Source organism: Cavia porcellus, unplaced genomic scaffold (assembly GCF_034190915.1).
Source record: "Cavia porcellus strain 051 isolate PalLab524CR breed Dunkin Hartley unplaced genomic scaffold, mCavPor4.1 scaffold_18, whole genome shotgun sequence".
NCBI classification, from domain to species: domain Eukaryota; kingdom Metazoa; phylum Chordata; class Mammalia; order Rodentia; family Caviidae; genus Cavia; species Cavia porcellus.
This window is the reverse complement of record NW_026947501.1, coordinates 44,447,928-44,466,120: the sequence shown is the minus strand read 5'-3', so window position 1 is coordinate 44,466,120 and position 18,193 is coordinate 44,447,928. Positions and strand designations below refer to the sequence as shown.

The 18,193-nt window shown below is 38.2% G+C and overlaps 1 protein-coding gene across 2 annotated transcripts in view; it reads right to left on the bottom strand.

Annotated features, from left to right (window-relative positions):
- Septin10 (septin 10) overlaps positions 1 to 18,193 on the bottom strand; it is a 51,729-nt gene that overhangs the window by 12,055 nt on the left and 21,481 nt on the right. Inside the window, exons 1-5 of one of the 2 annotated variants that reach the window (XM_063229710.1) lie at positions 17,099 to 17,270; positions 14,524 to 14,615; positions 13,566 to 13,727; positions 11,022 to 11,118; positions 8,937 to 9,105 (exon numbers count right to left, since the gene is read on the bottom strand). In XM_063229710.1, coding sequence (XP_063085780.1) covers positions 8,937 to 9,105; positions 11,022 to 11,118; positions 13,566 to 13,727; positions 14,524 to 14,613 — 518 coding nt within the window. In that variant the 5' untranslated portion in view covers positions 14,614 to 14,615; positions 17,099 to 17,270. Of the gene's footprint in view, positions 1 to 8,936; positions 9,106 to 11,021; positions 11,119 to 13,565; positions 13,728 to 14,523; positions 14,616 to 17,098; positions 17,286 to 18,193 lie in introns of those variants that run through there. The other variant, XM_003471615.4, reaches the window with a different exon arrangement.

The following is an 18,193-nucleotide window of genomic DNA, read 5'->3' as shown; positions in this document are numbered from 1 at the left end:
TGCCTCCTCCTGTTTAGCCTCCTAACTTAGTCTCCACACTGGCATTTCTGACTAGTTCATCCTGTCTCATTCATGAAGGCAAAATTATTGTAACCTGCCTAAGGTGCCACTATCCTGTTCTGTAAAGCATCGTTACACTGACCTGTGTTTCAACTCTTGTTTCTTGTGAATTACCCCTTCTAGAACAGCAATTTGGTCCCAAAACCAGCTGACCCTTACATTATAAAACATTTGCTCACCACTAATTATAAAACATGTGGTCCTGGGGCCAACTGGTCCTTGGTTGTAAAACATTTTGCAGAGATTAACTCTCTTTTGTATAAGCTCCCTCCCTTTTCTCTTCTTTGTGGTTTTTCCTTTTATAAAGCCCCTGTAACCTAACCTGGTTACACAGCTCTGCAGATTCCAACTCAGGCTGTATCTCTGGGTACCAGCTAAAATAAAGCGCTTCTTTGTAAAGTCATCTTGCCCCATTTTTTGAAACATCTTGGGGCCTTGTTTTTGGGGTACAACATTTGGGTGCTTGTCTGGGGTATCTCAAGGACCCCTCACCAAATTAGTCACCGATCGGCTTAACACTTTTGAGTATTCCATTTAATTTGGGGCTTTTTGCCCAATTGGGTGCGCACATTTGTAACAGATGAGCCCGGTGCTCCTTCTGCACTGGAGTGGGATGCCGTCTGGAAGCTTTTTGCTTATTTGTAATTTGGGGGCTTTTTGCCCATTTGAATTTGTGTTTGTTACTAACTTTGGGGGCTCTGCCTATTTGAATTTGTCTTTGTTACTAACTTAGGGACTCATTGCCCATTTGTCTGTTACAGGCTCCATATGGCTCATTGGACTCAAGGGTTATAGTGAAAACTGTTTCCTTTTGGTCACTGGACTGTGGACAGAAAAGCCTTTGTGTGCGTGTTTAGTGTTTACCTTGTCTTTTGTGGAGCCTTGTCTTGTGTTTTTGTCTCTAACCAGTTATTAATAACTATGGGCCAGGTAGCCTCATCAGTGTCTTTATCTCCTTTATCCCTGGTCCTTAACCATTCTGGAGATTTTAAGGACCATGCCCAGGAATTCAGAGAACCTGTACATCCTGGGAGACTCTGTATCTTCTGTGAACTTGAATGGCCCACCAGGTTTCCTAACTGGCCACCAGCATGTAGTTTTGATTTGTTCACAGCTCAAGCCTCTGACAATATGTCTTTGGTCCCCGGACCCACCCGGATCAAGTCATGTACATTCAGGTTTGTATTGACCTCATTCATGACCCCGCTCCTGGCTTAAAAAGTTTCTTAAGGCTTTCAACTGCACCAGGCTGGGTCCTGTCTGCTGAGGGAAAAACCATGCCTCTGAAGAGACTGAAGAGAAGGAAAAAAAAAAAAAGAGGGGGTGAGTGTTCCTGCTGTGAAAAGCCGTTTTATTTGGGAGTAAAATATGGGGCAAAAAGTTTCAGTGGAGGAGTAAAGGTATTTATAACTGCTCCAAAGACTGCTTAAACTCTAGGGGCTTGAGTGTCAAAGAAAGACTTAACAATAATGTTAAGAGAGGTAACCAAATACAACCCATGGTTTCCTCAAATAGGCACTATAGAGGTTGATATTTGGCAAAGAGTTGGAAAACAATTTTTAAAAAAAGCACATAGGGCAGGACAAATCATTTCCCTTGAGACATTCTCGACTTGGAATCTGTTAAGGTTGGAGCTCACTGCAGGCTCTGATTCAGACAGAGTGAATAGAGGCCCCTGCTGAGGTATCTGTCATCAAAACAAAATTCCTAGAGTGATCACCTCAGCAGGAGCCCAAGCCTTTACAAAAAATATCTCATATGACTCTATCCAGAAACTTACAGTTGGTGCAAAGAGAAGCAGCCAAAAAGAGAGCAAATAATACCCTCCGTGCTTGCTTCCCAGTTGGAATTGTAACAGATGCTAATGATCAGGAGCATTTTATTTGTAAGCCTTTTAAAATACAACTGCTGAAAATCTTAAACAAAATGCAGGATTAGACCTTCCTGTCACTTGCAGTCACTCTTATTGGAGGTGACAAGCCTACCCAAATTCCCACAGGAATTTGGGGTCCTCCCCAAACCTGAAGGAACAGTTGGTCTTGTGCTAGGAAAGGCTGATCTAAATTTAAAAGGAATAACTATTATGTCTAGTGTTATTGATGGTAATTGTAGAGATAAAATACAAGTTCTTGCATGTGCTATGGACTTCTGGGTTTTTGAACAGGGAGACTGTGTGGGCACAGTTGATTTTGTTACCTATAGAGAAGCCTTCTTTGGTTATGTACAGACGGCTCAAAAGGGAGCAAGGCTCTCAGAGCAAAACTACAAAAAGAGAAATTTATTTTACACAGAAAGTAACTAAAACAGGCCTATGTGTTTTACAAAAATTAATGGGAAATGATGCAGATGTGTCTGTAATTGCATTAGAACAATGGCATGCCGTGTGGCTGACACAAAGGGCCCCCACGTAACTTATCGGACTGGGGACCCCAGTGAGTTTTACAGAGTGCCTCACCTTTGCTTTATGAGGAACCAGACCAACAAAATGGTTTCTTTTTACCTTATGCGGCACCTATTCCAGTTAACTTGTGGGAAACATTTATTACAAAAGTGGAAATTAGTGCTGACTAGCGATTCTGATTTAAAAGCTGAACAAACAAGTTCCAATTTGGAAACTGAACAAATAGATTCAAATCCTAAAATTAAGAAAATGATGATTAACATGGTATATCAAAAAGACAAAGGACTTAAAAAAAAAAAGAGAAAACTTATAGGGAATCAAAGAGCCTGTTAATATTACATCTAAAGATGACAGGCAAGGTATTGGATATCAGCAGATTTTTGACAAGGGCCATTGATGATTCTTCTCCCCTCAAAATAGCTCTGCGTTTATAATGGAAAACTAAGGAGCCTATTTGGGTAGATCAATGGCCCCTTAAAAAGGAGAAGCTAACTCAATTACACAAATTAGTTAAAAAGCAATTACAACAAGGCCATTTAGAAAGCTCAGTTAGCCTTTGGAATACTCCTGTCTTTGTTATTCCAAAGAAGTCAGGCAAATGGAGGTTGTTACAGGATTTAAGAGCTGTAAATGCCTGCTTACTTCCTATAGGGGCTCTGCAGCCAAGACTGCCAAATCCAACTGCAGTTCTTAGAGACTGGCCTCTTATCATAATTGATTTAAAAGACTGTCCTTTTAAACATTCTTATCCTTCTCACAGATAGACCAAGTTTTGCCTTTCCCAGGCTTAAAGTTTAAAAGATCAATACATCAAAAGATCAGCTATTAACGTAGAAGCAGGGTTATGCTTGTGTCTTAGCAGGTGAAAGATGCACAAAATAGACACAGCATTGGTGGGAGACACAACCAATGCTGAGGACAGCCTTAGGTGATAGCTCCACCAAATGGGGCCCAGGGAGACCAATCAGTGAGAAAATCAGTTTCCAGCTCTCCCAAAAGACCAGGAGAAAAGACACGTGACCCAATGAAATGATATTCAAGCCACAATCCGTGAGGCTAGAGAAATAGTCACCAGAAGGGGAATTCCACCAACCCTTAAAAATTTTTTGGTTGCCTTAATGGCCCTGCTGGCAATATCTATATATATGACACCTGTCTCAGGAGTAAAGCCATGGACTTATGTCCCTAATCCACCTTTTTCTAAGGCTCCCCAAGGCCTCATTTTTCTCCTGGCATCTATGTTTTTCATTCATCACCCCACTTGGGGTGACTGTAGCTGTTACAAGTACTGTTTATTATGGAGGGGAGGGAACACATTCGCACCTTGGGCCAAAACTGCGCAATCCAGATGGAAACCCATCCTCTGATCCCAAACACCTGAAGCATGTTTTCCCTTTATCCCACCCCGACTGGAATCCTAACAGGACTGGAGGTAAGGAAGTACCCGAGCCAGTATCACCAGTTGTCTTTGGAAACCCTTAAGGGTGCTGCCAGAAAACTCACCAATTTGTCCAAGGTTTCAGAGGTAAGACAATTGGCTAATGAGTCTCTCTCAGGGTTTCTGGAAAGACTGCAAGAGGCCTATTGCATTAATACACCCATAGATCCCATAGCACCTAAATATGCAAGGGCCATTATTATTGCCTTTGTAACCCAGTTGGCCCCTGATATTAAGCAAAAATTGCAGAAGCTTGAGGGATTTGAGGAAATGCCCCTTAGCCAGTTATTAGAGATTGCTCAAACGGTATTTGACAACTGTGAGGATCCAAAAGATCAACAGCTGACCAAGATGTTAGAGGCGCTAAGTGAAAAAGTTACCAAGCCAGATACAAAGTCTTGCCTGCCCCTAGATAAAAATCAATGTTCTTATTGCAAAGAGAAGGGGAATTGGCGAAAGAACTGTCCCAAGCTCTTCTGTAGGCCTTAGATGAGCTGGGCTATAAGGTCTCTGCTAAAAGACCCAACTATGCCAAAAATATATGACCTACTTAGGTTACCAAGTCCATGAAGGAAAGTGGGCTCTTTCCTCCCAGCAGGTGCAAGTCATCCAACAGATTCCAGTCCCTGTGACTAAAAAGCAGGTGTAAAAATTTCTAGGAGCCATGGGATGTTGTAGGCTTTAGATTATTAATTTTGCTGAGATAGCTCAACCTCCTTATGACTCAGTAAAGGGAACCACTCAGGACCCTCTAGAGTGGACAGATTCTCAAGACCAGGCTTTTAAACAGCTGAAACTGGCCTTAACTGAGGCTCCTGCCTTGGTGCTACCAGACCTGCAAAAACCTTTTTCTCTCTACATTGATGAGAGGTGAGGGAAGGTGAAAGGAGTACAGACACAGAGTTTGGGACCATGGCAGAGACCTGTTGCTTATCTTTCCAAGAGGCTTGATAGCATGGCAGCTGGATGGCCACCTTGTCTACAGGTGATTGTCTTGGTGGCCCTCCTGGTAAAGGAGGCTCAAAAACTAACTTTTGGACAGAAACTAATTGTCTCCTCTCATTTGCTGGAGACCCTCATCAGGGCTCCACCAAACCGGTGGCTGTTCAACTCCTGAGTCATACACTATTAGGCACTACTTCTGGATCTGACTACTATCAGTTTCAAGGAAACAGAAGTTTTAAATCCTGCTACTCTGCTGCCTGATGATGACCCCTCCTTGCCCCTCCACAACTCTACTGAGGTTACTGACCACTTTATGGGACTCTGACTAGACTTGATGGATGAGCCCTCGTTGGAGTTCCATCATACTTCTCCAATGGGAGCAGTTACATTTATCAAAGTAAGCAGGTTGTGGGAGCTGCCGTTACTACAGATTCTCAGATTCTATGGGAATAAATCTTGGAGCCAGAAACGTCAGCCCAATGGGCTAAACTCATTGCCCTCACTGAGGGCCCAAATTGTCAGAAGGTAAAGACATAAACATTTACACTGATAGCAGATATGCATTTGCTACTGCCCATGTTGATGGGCCATTTATCAAGAATGGGGTCTATTGACTTCAGGGGGCCAAACGATCAAAAATGCTCCCCAAATTTTAGATTTATTGGCTGCCATTTGGATGCTGAGGAAAGTGGCTATCATCCACTGTAAGGCCCATCTGGCAGAAACCACTGCCCAAAAGGTGGCCATAAAATCAATGGGGATTGAGGTGGCTCTGACATTACTGCTGATCCCCCTGCTCTGTCAGAGCCCATTTACACCCAAAAGGACTTGCATCTGGAAGCTCAACTTCAAGCAAAGCCCAATATCCCTGGGGGCTGGTACCAACTGCCTGATAAGCAAGCCCTCTTCCCTGAGGTGTTGGGACATGAACTCATTCAACAAGCCCATCAGTCCACTCACCTGGGAGGATCAAAGCTTGCTGCTCTCTTTCGAGATCATTTCTTTATTTCCCAATTATCAAAGCTTACCAGTCTGTAAGCCTCAGATGCCCCCAATAGCAACTGATGAACCCAAAGTGACAGCAACAAATCAAAAGCACTCACTACCATGGGATCATGCCTGCAGAACACTAGAAAATAGATTTTACAGAGATGGGAAAATCTGGACTTCAAGAGTATAAGTACTTACTAGTAATGGTGGATACTTTCACTGAATGGGTTGAAGCTTTTCCTACTAAGTCTTAATCAGCCTTGATAATAGTTAAAAGGCTCTTATATGAGATCATCCCTCAATTTGGCCTCCCCTTATCCATGGGGCCCAATAATGGCCCAATTTTTATAGCTCAGATAACTCAAAAACTGGCCCAAGCCTTGCAGATTGATTGGAAACTCCATTGTGCTTACTGGCCTCAAAGTTCAGGACAAGTAGAAATGATGAACCAGACTTTAAAAATGGTAATAACTAAGATGGGCTTGGAAACTGGCAAGAATTGGGTAAGTCACCTTCCTTTTGCCTTCTTGCATATGCAACGTACCCCCTATATTGGTGGTATGTCCCCTTTCGAGGCTCTATATGGGACACCCCTTCCCCACATACCTAAGATTTCTGAAGAAAAGCTAGCTGATCTAGTTAACCAAGATCTTATTAAGTCCCTCCAGGCCCTTCAGCCAGTTCTGACTTCTATCCACCAGTTATTCAGACAATGACATCCTTCACCTACAGCCCATTCCAAGGACGAATGCTCTGCAGTGGAACCTGGAACACTAGTCCTCATCAAGAGACATCACCGAGAATCTCTCGAACCATAGTGGGAAGGCCCCTACACTGTGGTCCTCAGCACTACATCTGCCATAAAAGTTGCTGGAAAACCTGCCTAGTTCCATCATTCCCACTTCAAGCTGATCCCAGCCTCTGATGGCGATCGACCTGCATATAAGTGGACTGTTACCCCCCCTCCCCAGAACTTAAGATTGCCAAATGTACCTAATAGTCTTGTTCCTATGGGTACTCCCTTATGGAGACTTCAGGGGCACATCTCATAATCTTCAGTTTGGGACTTGGAAGATAACTGATTACAATACTGGTGAGATGCTGACAACCACTGTCCATGAGATAATTAAACTAGATTTACGTGCTCCGTTAAATAAGATCCCACTAAAAATTAGACAAAAGAGGATGAAAATAGGACAGTATGCTAAATTAATGATCCTAAGGACACAAGGCTATGGACAGATATCCCTAACTGAAGCCCCTTCCATGAGTCAATGATTTGACTCACAGGCTAAAATCAGTGGGGAATGTTGTAACCTGGCTAAGGCACTGCTATCCTGTTCTGTAAAGTGTCATTACCCTGACCTGTGTTTCAACTCTTGTTTCTTTTGAATTACTCCCTTCCAGAACAGCAATTTGGTCCCAAAACCAGCTGACCCTTATATTATAAAACATTTGCTCACCACTAATTATAAAACACACGGTCCTGGGACCAATTCGCCCTTGGTTATAAAACATTTTGCAGAGATTAACTCTCTTTTGTATAAGCTCCCTCCCTTTTCTCTTCTTTGTGGTTTTTTCTTTTATAACCCCCCTGTTACCTAACCTGGCTACACAGCTCTGCAGATTCCAATGTAGGCTGTGCCTCTATGTACCAGCTAAAATAAAGTGCTTCTTTTTAAAGTCGTCTTGCCCCATTTTTTGAACAACATCTTAGGGCCTCAATTTTGGTGTACAACAAAAATATCCTCCTCTTATACCTACCCAAGAACTCTACAAGGGCAGGGTTTGTGTCTCTCTAACCCATTTGTATAGATAGCTCCTGGAAAGCATGCTGAGTAGACAAAAGATAATAATTACTGGATAAATGACTGAATGGGCATTTAAAAATGTAGACTGCTAGCTTTGATCCCTGCAAGGTCTGACTCTGTATTTCTTTACCCTATACTTGATGAACCCTAGGAAACTTGGATAGATTTCTTCTTGGATAGGTCTCCAAAGCTGTCCTTCTTACTCTAGGATTTGTATTCGTTAGAAAACACAGACTTCTGAATAAACCCTGAGACTTGGGAAACATTAGGGAAGCCACCTTGAGATGATTAATCTTTGATGAAGATACAGTAAAATGAAAAAAATCATCAGGTCTACCAGAATTATTTGTCTTCAACCAGAATATAATATGCTGCATGAATTTGGTGAGGAGGGATTAATTACATACAATTCTTACGTTAGTATCTAGCAGAAGTTAAAACACTACCAAAATTTAAAATTTAACTTCATCTATCATCAGTTCTTCTACAAGATCAAATGCAGTCACAGTACTGACTGAACATTCTCATGCTTCTGGTTCTGTTTACATGCACACATGTCTTAACAGTAGGAAAATGACTCAAATACAAATAGTGCAATGGAAAAGGAGTCCTCAGTCTCACAATAGACTTTAAGATAGTGTTTACCCTATAAATCTCATGCAAAAAATGTTCCAAGATGTTACCTTAAATCAGCTCTGACTTAGTACTGATTAGAACTTCATGTATACATGTTTTAATTTTAAAAAGTCAGGCTATCTCACCATATAAAATAGCAAGGTTAAGAAGGTCTTTGGTCCTAAAATTCTGGTAAGAATGTTGCAACACTGTAAACAATAATCTCTCAATCTACAAGTATTTTCATTCTTCCCTCACAAGGTGTTTGCTAAATTTCAGTCATTCTAAAATTTTCTTTAGAATAAAAACCAATTATCAGACTGTTAGGTTATTTAATATGATTTGGACTTTTTGTGTGTAACAAGAGTTAAATATATTTTCACATATTTCAGATAAATACAAACACAAGGATTTACACTTCAGTTATTTATGTCAGAAAATACTGGGGTAGTTGGCTTTTACCATATATCCTTTCTTCTACTCCTTTAATTCAGATAAAAATTTAAAAACCTTCACAAGCAAAAAGATGTCAAGTGATTCAAGAAGAACAATATTCAGTCTAATGATTTTTTTCACAGTTCTGAGGGATTTCTAAAAACCTATCCTCATTATTCTGGCACTCTGTTGGAACCCTCACTCACTCCCTCTTTGGCTGGCTGCCCAGAAATCCCCTTACCTGATGGGCTTGTTCTCAGGGCCCACATCGGTCAAGCCCATCTCCTCCAGTTTACTACGCCGATAAAGCTCATAGTGCCTGGCGTGTGTCTGCTCCCTCAGGTCCTCCATGTTCTTGCAGATGAGCATTTCCCGCAGCTTCACAAAGTCACAGTGGTTTTCATTCTCCACTAGCCAGGAAGAAACCAGAAAGAAAAATGCAGAATTTTAACGTATGCAATATTCAATGGTATTTGTTGAACAAACAAATAAAGCACATGCAAACTGACAGCAGAATGATTCATCTGATTTATAACTATAATTGTTTTGTACAAGTAACCAAGGAAGAAACTGCTATTATATAAACTGTACCACAGGCCATGTTAATTAATAGACCAAAGATTTGCTTTAAATTTAATAGTCAATGATAATTAGGAAATTAGGAAATACCAAAGAAAAATTTTATTATGCTATGATATACTTGAGATTATTTCACTAACATTTTTAGTAGTTTATAAACACACTACATTTCATACAGTGCTTTTAAAAAAAGATTACATTGCTAAGCATGGTGGTACACACCTGTAATCCCAGTGCTTGGGAGGCTAAAGAATAAGGACTGCCATGACTTTGAGTCCCGCTGTGTTACACAGGGATTTCAAAGCCAGTCTGAATTACAGAGCAAGACCTTGTCTCAAACAAAACAAAACAAAATGAAACAAAACAAATCAAAACAGTATAATATCACTTCATTTCAAATAGGAAATTCTGTAAACTGTAATTTGCTATGTAATAATTATCAAATTCTTTTCCTACAATATTACATTTATAAACCCATGTGAGACAGTATTCACAGTTAGTGAATATGTTCACATCCTTCCAAGTTTATAGTGACCAGAGGACTACAAATAAATACAGAACTGTGATTCAGAGTCTTAGTGCAACTATTTTTTTTTTTATGTTTTTGAGACAGGATCTTGTCATGTTGTGCAGGCTGACCACAAACTTGCAATTCTCCTGCCTCAGCCTCCCATTTTATATTTTTAACATATTAAAAGTTTTGCATCATCTCAATACTGCATATTAATTTTTAAAAAATAGTTTAATTTTAAAAAAGTTATTTGGATGCCAGCAGGGGCAATCAAATGAATCAGGTAATACTAATTATTCACTAATAATGCCAGATAAATAATCCAAATGCCAAGCAGATTTAACTTTAAGTTGGCTGATAGATTTGTTTTGGAAACAGTTTGGCAATACTTTGATCAGAAAGAGACATTTAAGTTTATAAGATGGTTTAATGTGCCCTATGGTGGTAATTACCTTATATAGCATATCTAACACTATAAATTCAAATTTGAACAAGGACTGGGATATAGCTTGATGGTAGAGCACTTTCCTAGTTAGTATGCATGAGGCCTTTGGTTTGGTCTTCAGAACAAAAGAAAAAGAAAAAGAAGTTCAAATGTTGATCAAAGTGCCCACTTAGAGAAGAACAGAGGCATGGCCCAATGAGCATACAAGGCAGACGGGGTGTTATGCCTCCCTCTACAGATCCAACTGAACAATATGCAGACAAGCCCTCTGACAACCCTACACAAGCATCACCACAAAGAATGGACTAAAGGTAACTTTGCGATGGCTAGGTGTTACGGCTAATATCTAGATGTGCACATAGGTGGAGCTTTGGGGAGTGACTGGACCATGGGTGTGTGATACTGAATCATGATGTGTAACCCTACATTAGACCACTGAATAGTTTAGCATAGTTCTGGGTGTCAATGATGGACCTACTGAAGAGGGAAGACTCATCTTGGGTGTGGGTGGCACAATCCAAGAGGCTTATAGCCCAGATGGAATGAAATGGGAAAGAAGGGAGGCTGGCTTTCTGCCTGCCTTGCCATGGACTGTTTCTCCTCTACCAAGTCACCCTGCCTTGGAGCCAGCCAACTAAGGACTGAAATCTCTACAAACTGTGCACTAAAGTAAACCTTTTCTCTTTTAATTTGTAGTATCAGGTATTTTGTCCTAGCAACAAAAAATAGTTAGTACACACAATTAATTAAGGCAACATAAATATTTTCAAGTCATTAGCTACGTCATTTACCTTGTACAATACCCCAAGGATACTGGCGAGCTTTGACCATCTTATTTCCAACTTTTACTTCATCCATACTTCCCACAACAGCAAATGGCAAATGTTCCTAAAAAGGAACCATGATATCAGTTAAGCTCATCATGACATAATAATGTGACAGCTGACCAACTAAAACTGATTTTACAAAGTGAAAAATTTATTAAAATCAAATAACTTGCATATTTTAAATCTTGGCCTTGGATATATGCTAACTGTCCTATAAGAATCATTCCTGGATCCTACTGAGCATCTTTGACATGAAAGGCACTAACACTGTAGAGAATACAAAGTCAGAGAATTTTAGCATAGGTGTTGTTTTCAGCAGTATGTGTGTGCCTTAGAAGACAAAGATTATGCTGAAGAATTATATATATTATATAGTACATATAATATATATCTGTATTTAGTATCTGCAGATATATAGTTCTAATACAAAATAATATATAAGTGATCAATACATACAGTGAATATTTAAATTAAAAAATTATCACAGTAAAAGATACATGCTATTAATCCTCCTCAAATACTCCTTGTTTTGAATATTCTTATCACTTTTAGAAACTGTTCTGAAGTCTTCTTTGGTGAGTATCTTTATTAGGTATGATAAAAAATACAGTGAATGCTGTTACCTTGTACCATCCAATAGAAAGGCAGATTCTTAAAAATATTACAGCGCACTTTCGTTTACCTTAGTCACCAGATCTGGCACCATGCAACATCTGGCTCTTTCTTAGAGTTAATTATCATGAAAGATAACTGTTTTGAATTGATTCAGGATATAGTGACAGCCAGAGATTCAGACTTCTAAACTATTTCAGAAAGTGGTAAGAATGATAGAATGCAAGTGTGTTTGAAGTGAGGGGGAGTATTCCTTTGGGAGGGGGTTCAATGGCAATGTATCTTTTAATATAATAATTTTTTAAAAAAATACAACTAAGCATTCACCATATTTTTGATCACCATCATAAAAAGTTCCAAAATGATGCTAGTAAAGTGACAAAAACTGAAAGGAGGAGGAGATCACTGGGAGCAGGAAGGTATAAACCAAACTACACTATGAAGGATGGGATTTACTGGATCAAGAAAGCAGTATAAAGTATGAAATTCTGAATGAGAAGCAACAGTTTGAGTCAGGGGCTAAACTCAAATGAGTCTGTTTGAAGTTGAGGATCAATACAGGGGAAAAGTCTAATGTAAAAAGTGTAGTATAATTACTACTCACTAACTGATACTGTTTATTTTATTAGAAATAAATTACATCTTTCTGAAAACAATTGCAGGAGAGTGCAAGAAATAAAATTAGATATAAAGACAATTCAGCATGTATGAATCAAGACCACTTCATTTACAAGTCAGGTTTTCATAGATTTAGTTTAAATTTCTTAATATAAACGGAGTATGAAAAATTAAAAAGGAAAAGAAAAGGAATGCACAGTAACTGAATGTTTATGAACTATTTATTTCTGAAATTTTCCAATTAGACACATAACCAATGGAACATCATTTAATCCTCACAACAACCCTTATAATGAGCACTACTTATCTAATCTTATATGCAAGTTATTAGTCTCAGAGAAATTAATAACTTCCACAACCTCCCCAAGTCCCAAAACCATAACCCTTCAAACTACAACCAGACACAAAAAATAGTACCACACTTTTCATGAAAAAAGTAAAATAAAGACCTTTGTTGTCTTAATTATATTAAGTTAAAAGACAGGTGGATGCTTCCCAGGTACACTGACATACCAGATTCAAGAAACTCCTCAAATATATGAGGTTCTACAGCACTCCACGGTAGGCTGCACAATCTTCCCATGTGTTCAAATAGGAAAGGCACCTTTCCACACAATTAAATATAGTCTCACAAATATATCACTTTATTCAAGTGAAAGCAGGGAGAAAGAAAACATGTTTCAAAAATTTCCTTTCCAATTTAAAATAAAATGTTTTACTCCCCTTCTGGAAATTTTGAAATTTTACCTTGTTTGGAGTCTTTCTGGAAGACCCATGTAAAAATATATTACAGCTGTTTCCCTGCCCAAAATCTCCAGTGGATGTCTCAAACTGAGTGGTCTACCACCCTGACGAGACAATACATACAATTTCCCTATACATATATATGCATAAGAATTGAATTCACAAATAGAAATGACAAAAGATTAACAATAACTAATACAAAATGGAACAGATATAATACACTGCAATAAAAGTCAAATGATTTCTCAAATCCTTTACTGTACTATATTCACCCTTCTTGGGATGATGTAAGTTGACAAAATACCTAGGTGATGAAATACCATCATACAACTCAAAATGGCACATAATGTAAAATTTATGAGTTATCTATTTCTGGAATTTTCCAGTTATTATTTTAAGTTTGCAGTTGACCACCGGTCAGTAAAACCTCAGGAAGCAAAACCTCCAATCAGGCAGATATGGACAAGAAATGTTAGCTATAAATAGCTTTATTTTCACATGTGAAACAAACTTAGCATTTCAAAAGAAGCTTACATTCATTGCAGCACTGATTTGGGCAACGGTCTCATCATCGGCTGGAAACTGGTATATCTGAACACCATTATTGACCAACTCACTCATGAGCTTCACCTTAAACTTCTGTAATTCAGTTTTAGAAATTGTGTCTGCTTTGGCAATCACTGGTATAATGTTCACCTATTAACAAGAAAAAAACACAAAATCTCATAATTGAGGATTTGTTTTTTTAATCCTGTAGTTATTATTCACACTGGTCAAAACCATTCAATCACTGATAATAAATTTTTTTGCCCAAGATCAGGGACTTGAGAATTATAATCCAGCTTGCTGCAGGCTTCTAAGAAAGATTTACTGGAATGTCACTCAGCCCATTCATTTAGGTAGTATCCATTGTTGCTTTCCATTTATAACAGCAGGGATGAGCAGCTGCCAGAGACCTATGGTCCAAAGGCATGGAAGTATTTACTACCTAGTCCTTTGCAGGAAGTGCACATCCCTTTGACCCTTACAGATCCTGGCTGTTTCTCTCTCTCTCTCTCTCTCTCTCTCTCTCTCTGTCTCTCTCACACACACACACACACACACACACACTGCACAATCATTTCTATAGATGTGGGGCTTATAATAATTGTTTTTAAAAAAAAAGAAGAGCTCTTTTTGGAGTAATCTTTCAGTTAAGGTTAGGTTTTAAAGTCTCAATTTTTTTGTGCTTACTTTGCCAGCACATATACTAAAAAGTCTCACTGCTTTTTACTCTTATACAATTCAGTGATATGTAAAATAAGTAAAGTAGAATAAACAGGAAAACAGCTCCTTAATTCACTAAGAATATTTATTTCTTAGTAATCTAAGCACCAATTAATTAGGGTAACCAATCCCTTGGCAAAACTAAGAAACAGGTGATGGTTGTTTTTCTACTTGTTTCATCCCTGACTCCACCCCTGTCAGAATGCCATCGTCACGAGACACCTACCTCAGTGGCACAGGAAGGAAACTCTGCCAATACCAACTCAAAATGTTCCTGATACAAAGGAATAATTTCTTCAGAAGTACTAACTCCCATCACTGCCAGAAAGGAAGGGAGGCGGGATTGAGAAGACTGACTTACTTAATAAATCTAGTCCTGTAAGAGATTAATGTCCCACAAAACACTGATGTCTGCACAACTTGGGATTGTTCTTTATTTTTCAGTCAAAAACCACAGGTTAACCAGTCACAAGTGTCAAAGAGAGTATTATGGCTTGTGTTTAGATGTCTCCCCAAAACCTCATGTGGTGCTGGGTGGAGCTTTCAGGTGGGGCTGGATAATAGTATGTGATGCTTGGATTAAGTGTGTACAATTATTAGATTAGTCCATTGATTGGTTTAGCATAGTTCTGAGCATGGATAATGAAATGACTCTCCCTGGGTGTGAGGGGTACCTGCCCTAAGGATATGTAGCCGTATAGACTATAAGGGACAAAAAGAGGGCTATTGTTGTCACTTGCTGCTGTTTCTTTGCTACTTCACTGCTTTGCTGCCTTCTCCCCACCACAACCTGTTTTCTTCTGCAATGTTCCTTGTTATGTCACCCTGTCTTAGAGTCAGTCAACTATAGACTGAAACCTGTACAGACTGTGAACTAAATAAACCTTTCCCTCTTTTAACTTTGGATATCTGGTATTTTGTTCCAGTAATGAGAAAACTAAAGACAGAGAGTAAGATGACAATGCAATTTTCAGAATAATAAAAGTAAAAGTAATACTTATAATTCCTATTTTATCCTTAAGTTTTTCTGTTTAATTCATTTTCACTGTTTCAGTGTAGCTATTTGAATGCATTGGTTTTCCACGTGGCCCAAAGGAGGTAAATATTTTTCCAACTATTTATGAAATTAATGGCAGAAAATTTTCCAATAATCATGAGTAAACAAGTCACATGTTAAATTGCTCACTATACATACAAAGTTTCATGGCAAGTCCTTGGTTTCAATATTGTCTATTTAGGTATTCAATGTCTCTACTTAGATATTCAAGTTATTAACTAATAATTACTTTCACAATAAACTGTGGGAGATTGGCTAGTAACATCACTAGCCATCACTGTTAACATCATTTAATATCATTTAACATCATTTAACATCACTGTTTAAATGTACCTCACAAGGAGGGAAAAATATAGATGTCGTCCAAGACGATCATTTACTCCATTTGTATAGAATAAAGTAACTTTCTAAGTCAAGTAGTCAAGTAATTGGCATTAAGAACATAAGAGAATGGTCTGGAGAATGCCTGGGGACCTAACATTATCCACTGCTTTGTGCAACAAAGGAGGATGTCCCTATACCTGTTAGGTGGCTTCTGGGTACATAGTACTGTATATCCATATATTAAGTGGTAAATGAAGTAACTGAGGCATATCTCAATTTTTTCCTTAAACCTATAAGAAAGATTAGTTATAATACTCCTATTTGGTTTGCACAACAGAAAGCTAAAGGAAATATTATGATAAGGGAGCCCAATTTCATTTCTCCCCCACCAACTGAATAAAGCAGAAAAAGGTAGTGACAATCAAGCAGGTGCATGAGGTAGATGATCTTGTACTGTAACCAGAAAACACTTCAGTTTTGTTTGAATGAAATAAAACATTGTTAGAAAGGTCTTTCACAGCTTTTAATGGTGTACATTATGAACTTTTAGCTAGGTGGTACAAGAATCTGCAGGGTGGAGCATGAGACAAGTACTTATTCTCTCTTCTACTGGTTCCCAAACATCCACTAAAAAAACATATCTGTCATACCAGCTTCATCAAGTTTTGCTAAATTCCAGGGACTGTGCCAAAAGTAAATCAGCCTATGTGCTTACATTTTGTTAGCAGGCCTCATACTTTCCATCTCCATTTTTATCAACAAATCTCTTGCATTTTAAATACTCATTTATACAATGAGTAGACAAGGTTATGAAAGTTGCATTTCTCAGATCGTTATAGATTATGGGAGATTTTTCCTTTAATGTAAAATAATAACTAGTCTTTACCCATCTTTGAAACAAATGTAAGAATCTGAAATGAGCTAATGAATAGAAATTTTTAAATAGCTCTCTAAATTTATACATAGCTCCTTGGTTTAAAAAATTGAAAAATAGGTTTCTTGGTCTGGTCCAAATTAAAACACGTCACTTTTACACGGGGTGAAACATTACACTTAATCTTGGTCAGTGAAGTTCTTCTTACTTAACAGTGTCATGAAGTGAAATCTGTGTCAAATAAAGCCTGCATTAAAAAATGTAGAGAATAGTCATGACCTGGAATGCAATTTAAGCACTAAAAAAGAAGTTAAGTTTCTATTTTAATGTTTCTTCTTTGTATCTCATTTTCCATACTTAATTACTCTAGAAAATAAGATATAAACTTATCAGATGTTGTAAAGTTGCACAGAATAAAAGGTACTTCAACTATGTATACATATATATATATAGCTATTATACATACTATACACATCTATCACAAAGATAATTTAACAGTTCACAAACACACTGGAGTTCAGTAAATTGATTCTTTTCCTACCCCACCTTGCTGTCCAGGTTCTTCATGGTTAAGAGGTCGAGTGTCTTCAGAGAGTGGCCTGTGGGGGTGATGAAGTAGAGGCACACGTGGATGCGAGAATCATGGTAGTTGAAGAGAGAGCGCTTGATCTTCAGTTCTTCTTGGAGATAGGCCTCAAACTGAGCATTTATGTAGTCAATTATGGGCTGGTAGCTGAAAAGATCATTCTTTAAATACAATGCAACATATATCTATGCTACTTTCCAAGATATGTGTATAACTATCAAGTTTGAGATATGCATTTTTACCAATTAATAAGCAGTTGGTATCTATGCTAAACAGAAAACTTTAGCAATAAAACATAATGTGTAGAACAGGCATTTCAAAGGTAATATACCCAACCATTAGGACAACCTATACTTGGAATAGTATCTAGTTTATGATTCACCCTTACATCCATTCATGTTGTGTTCTAACAAAGGGACTGACACTTGACAGATTGCTCAAAGAAGATGGGAGTCTAATTTGCAACCAAACTGGTATACAGTACATTGTTTTACTGAGAAAAGGTATAGCTATCAACTAAAGTCAAAGATTCACCTTGTAATGAAAAGCCTTAATATAGTAAAGAGGAAGGGCATATATATGTGAAAGTATCTAACAGGTAATGCTGGCATGGTTTTATTTTCAGTTAATTATAAACAAAGGCCAATCACAATCTTTTCCCTGAATCCTTGTTTAGATAACCTGTCCCTAGAACACTATCTTTCCTCTGGCTGTCTATACTACTCATTCTTTAGGATACAAATTAAATCACACTGCATAAGAGTATAGCTCAGTGGTATACTTCACATTTATTAGTGTGTGCAAGACCCTGGGTTCAATTTTAAATACTAAACAAAAGAAAAAGGAATCACAATGTCTCCATTAAAAAAAAAAACACCTCATGTACTTATCTATTCATAAGTTTTAAAGAAACACAACTTTTGCTAGTAAAATAGAAGGAATTTTCTTATTTTATCTAAACAAACCCAAACCCAGAAAAACTAAAAGCAAAGCAAGCACAATACATGTAAAAAGTAAAGATTTACTTTTGGGATGAGGACAGGGCAAGGATACTC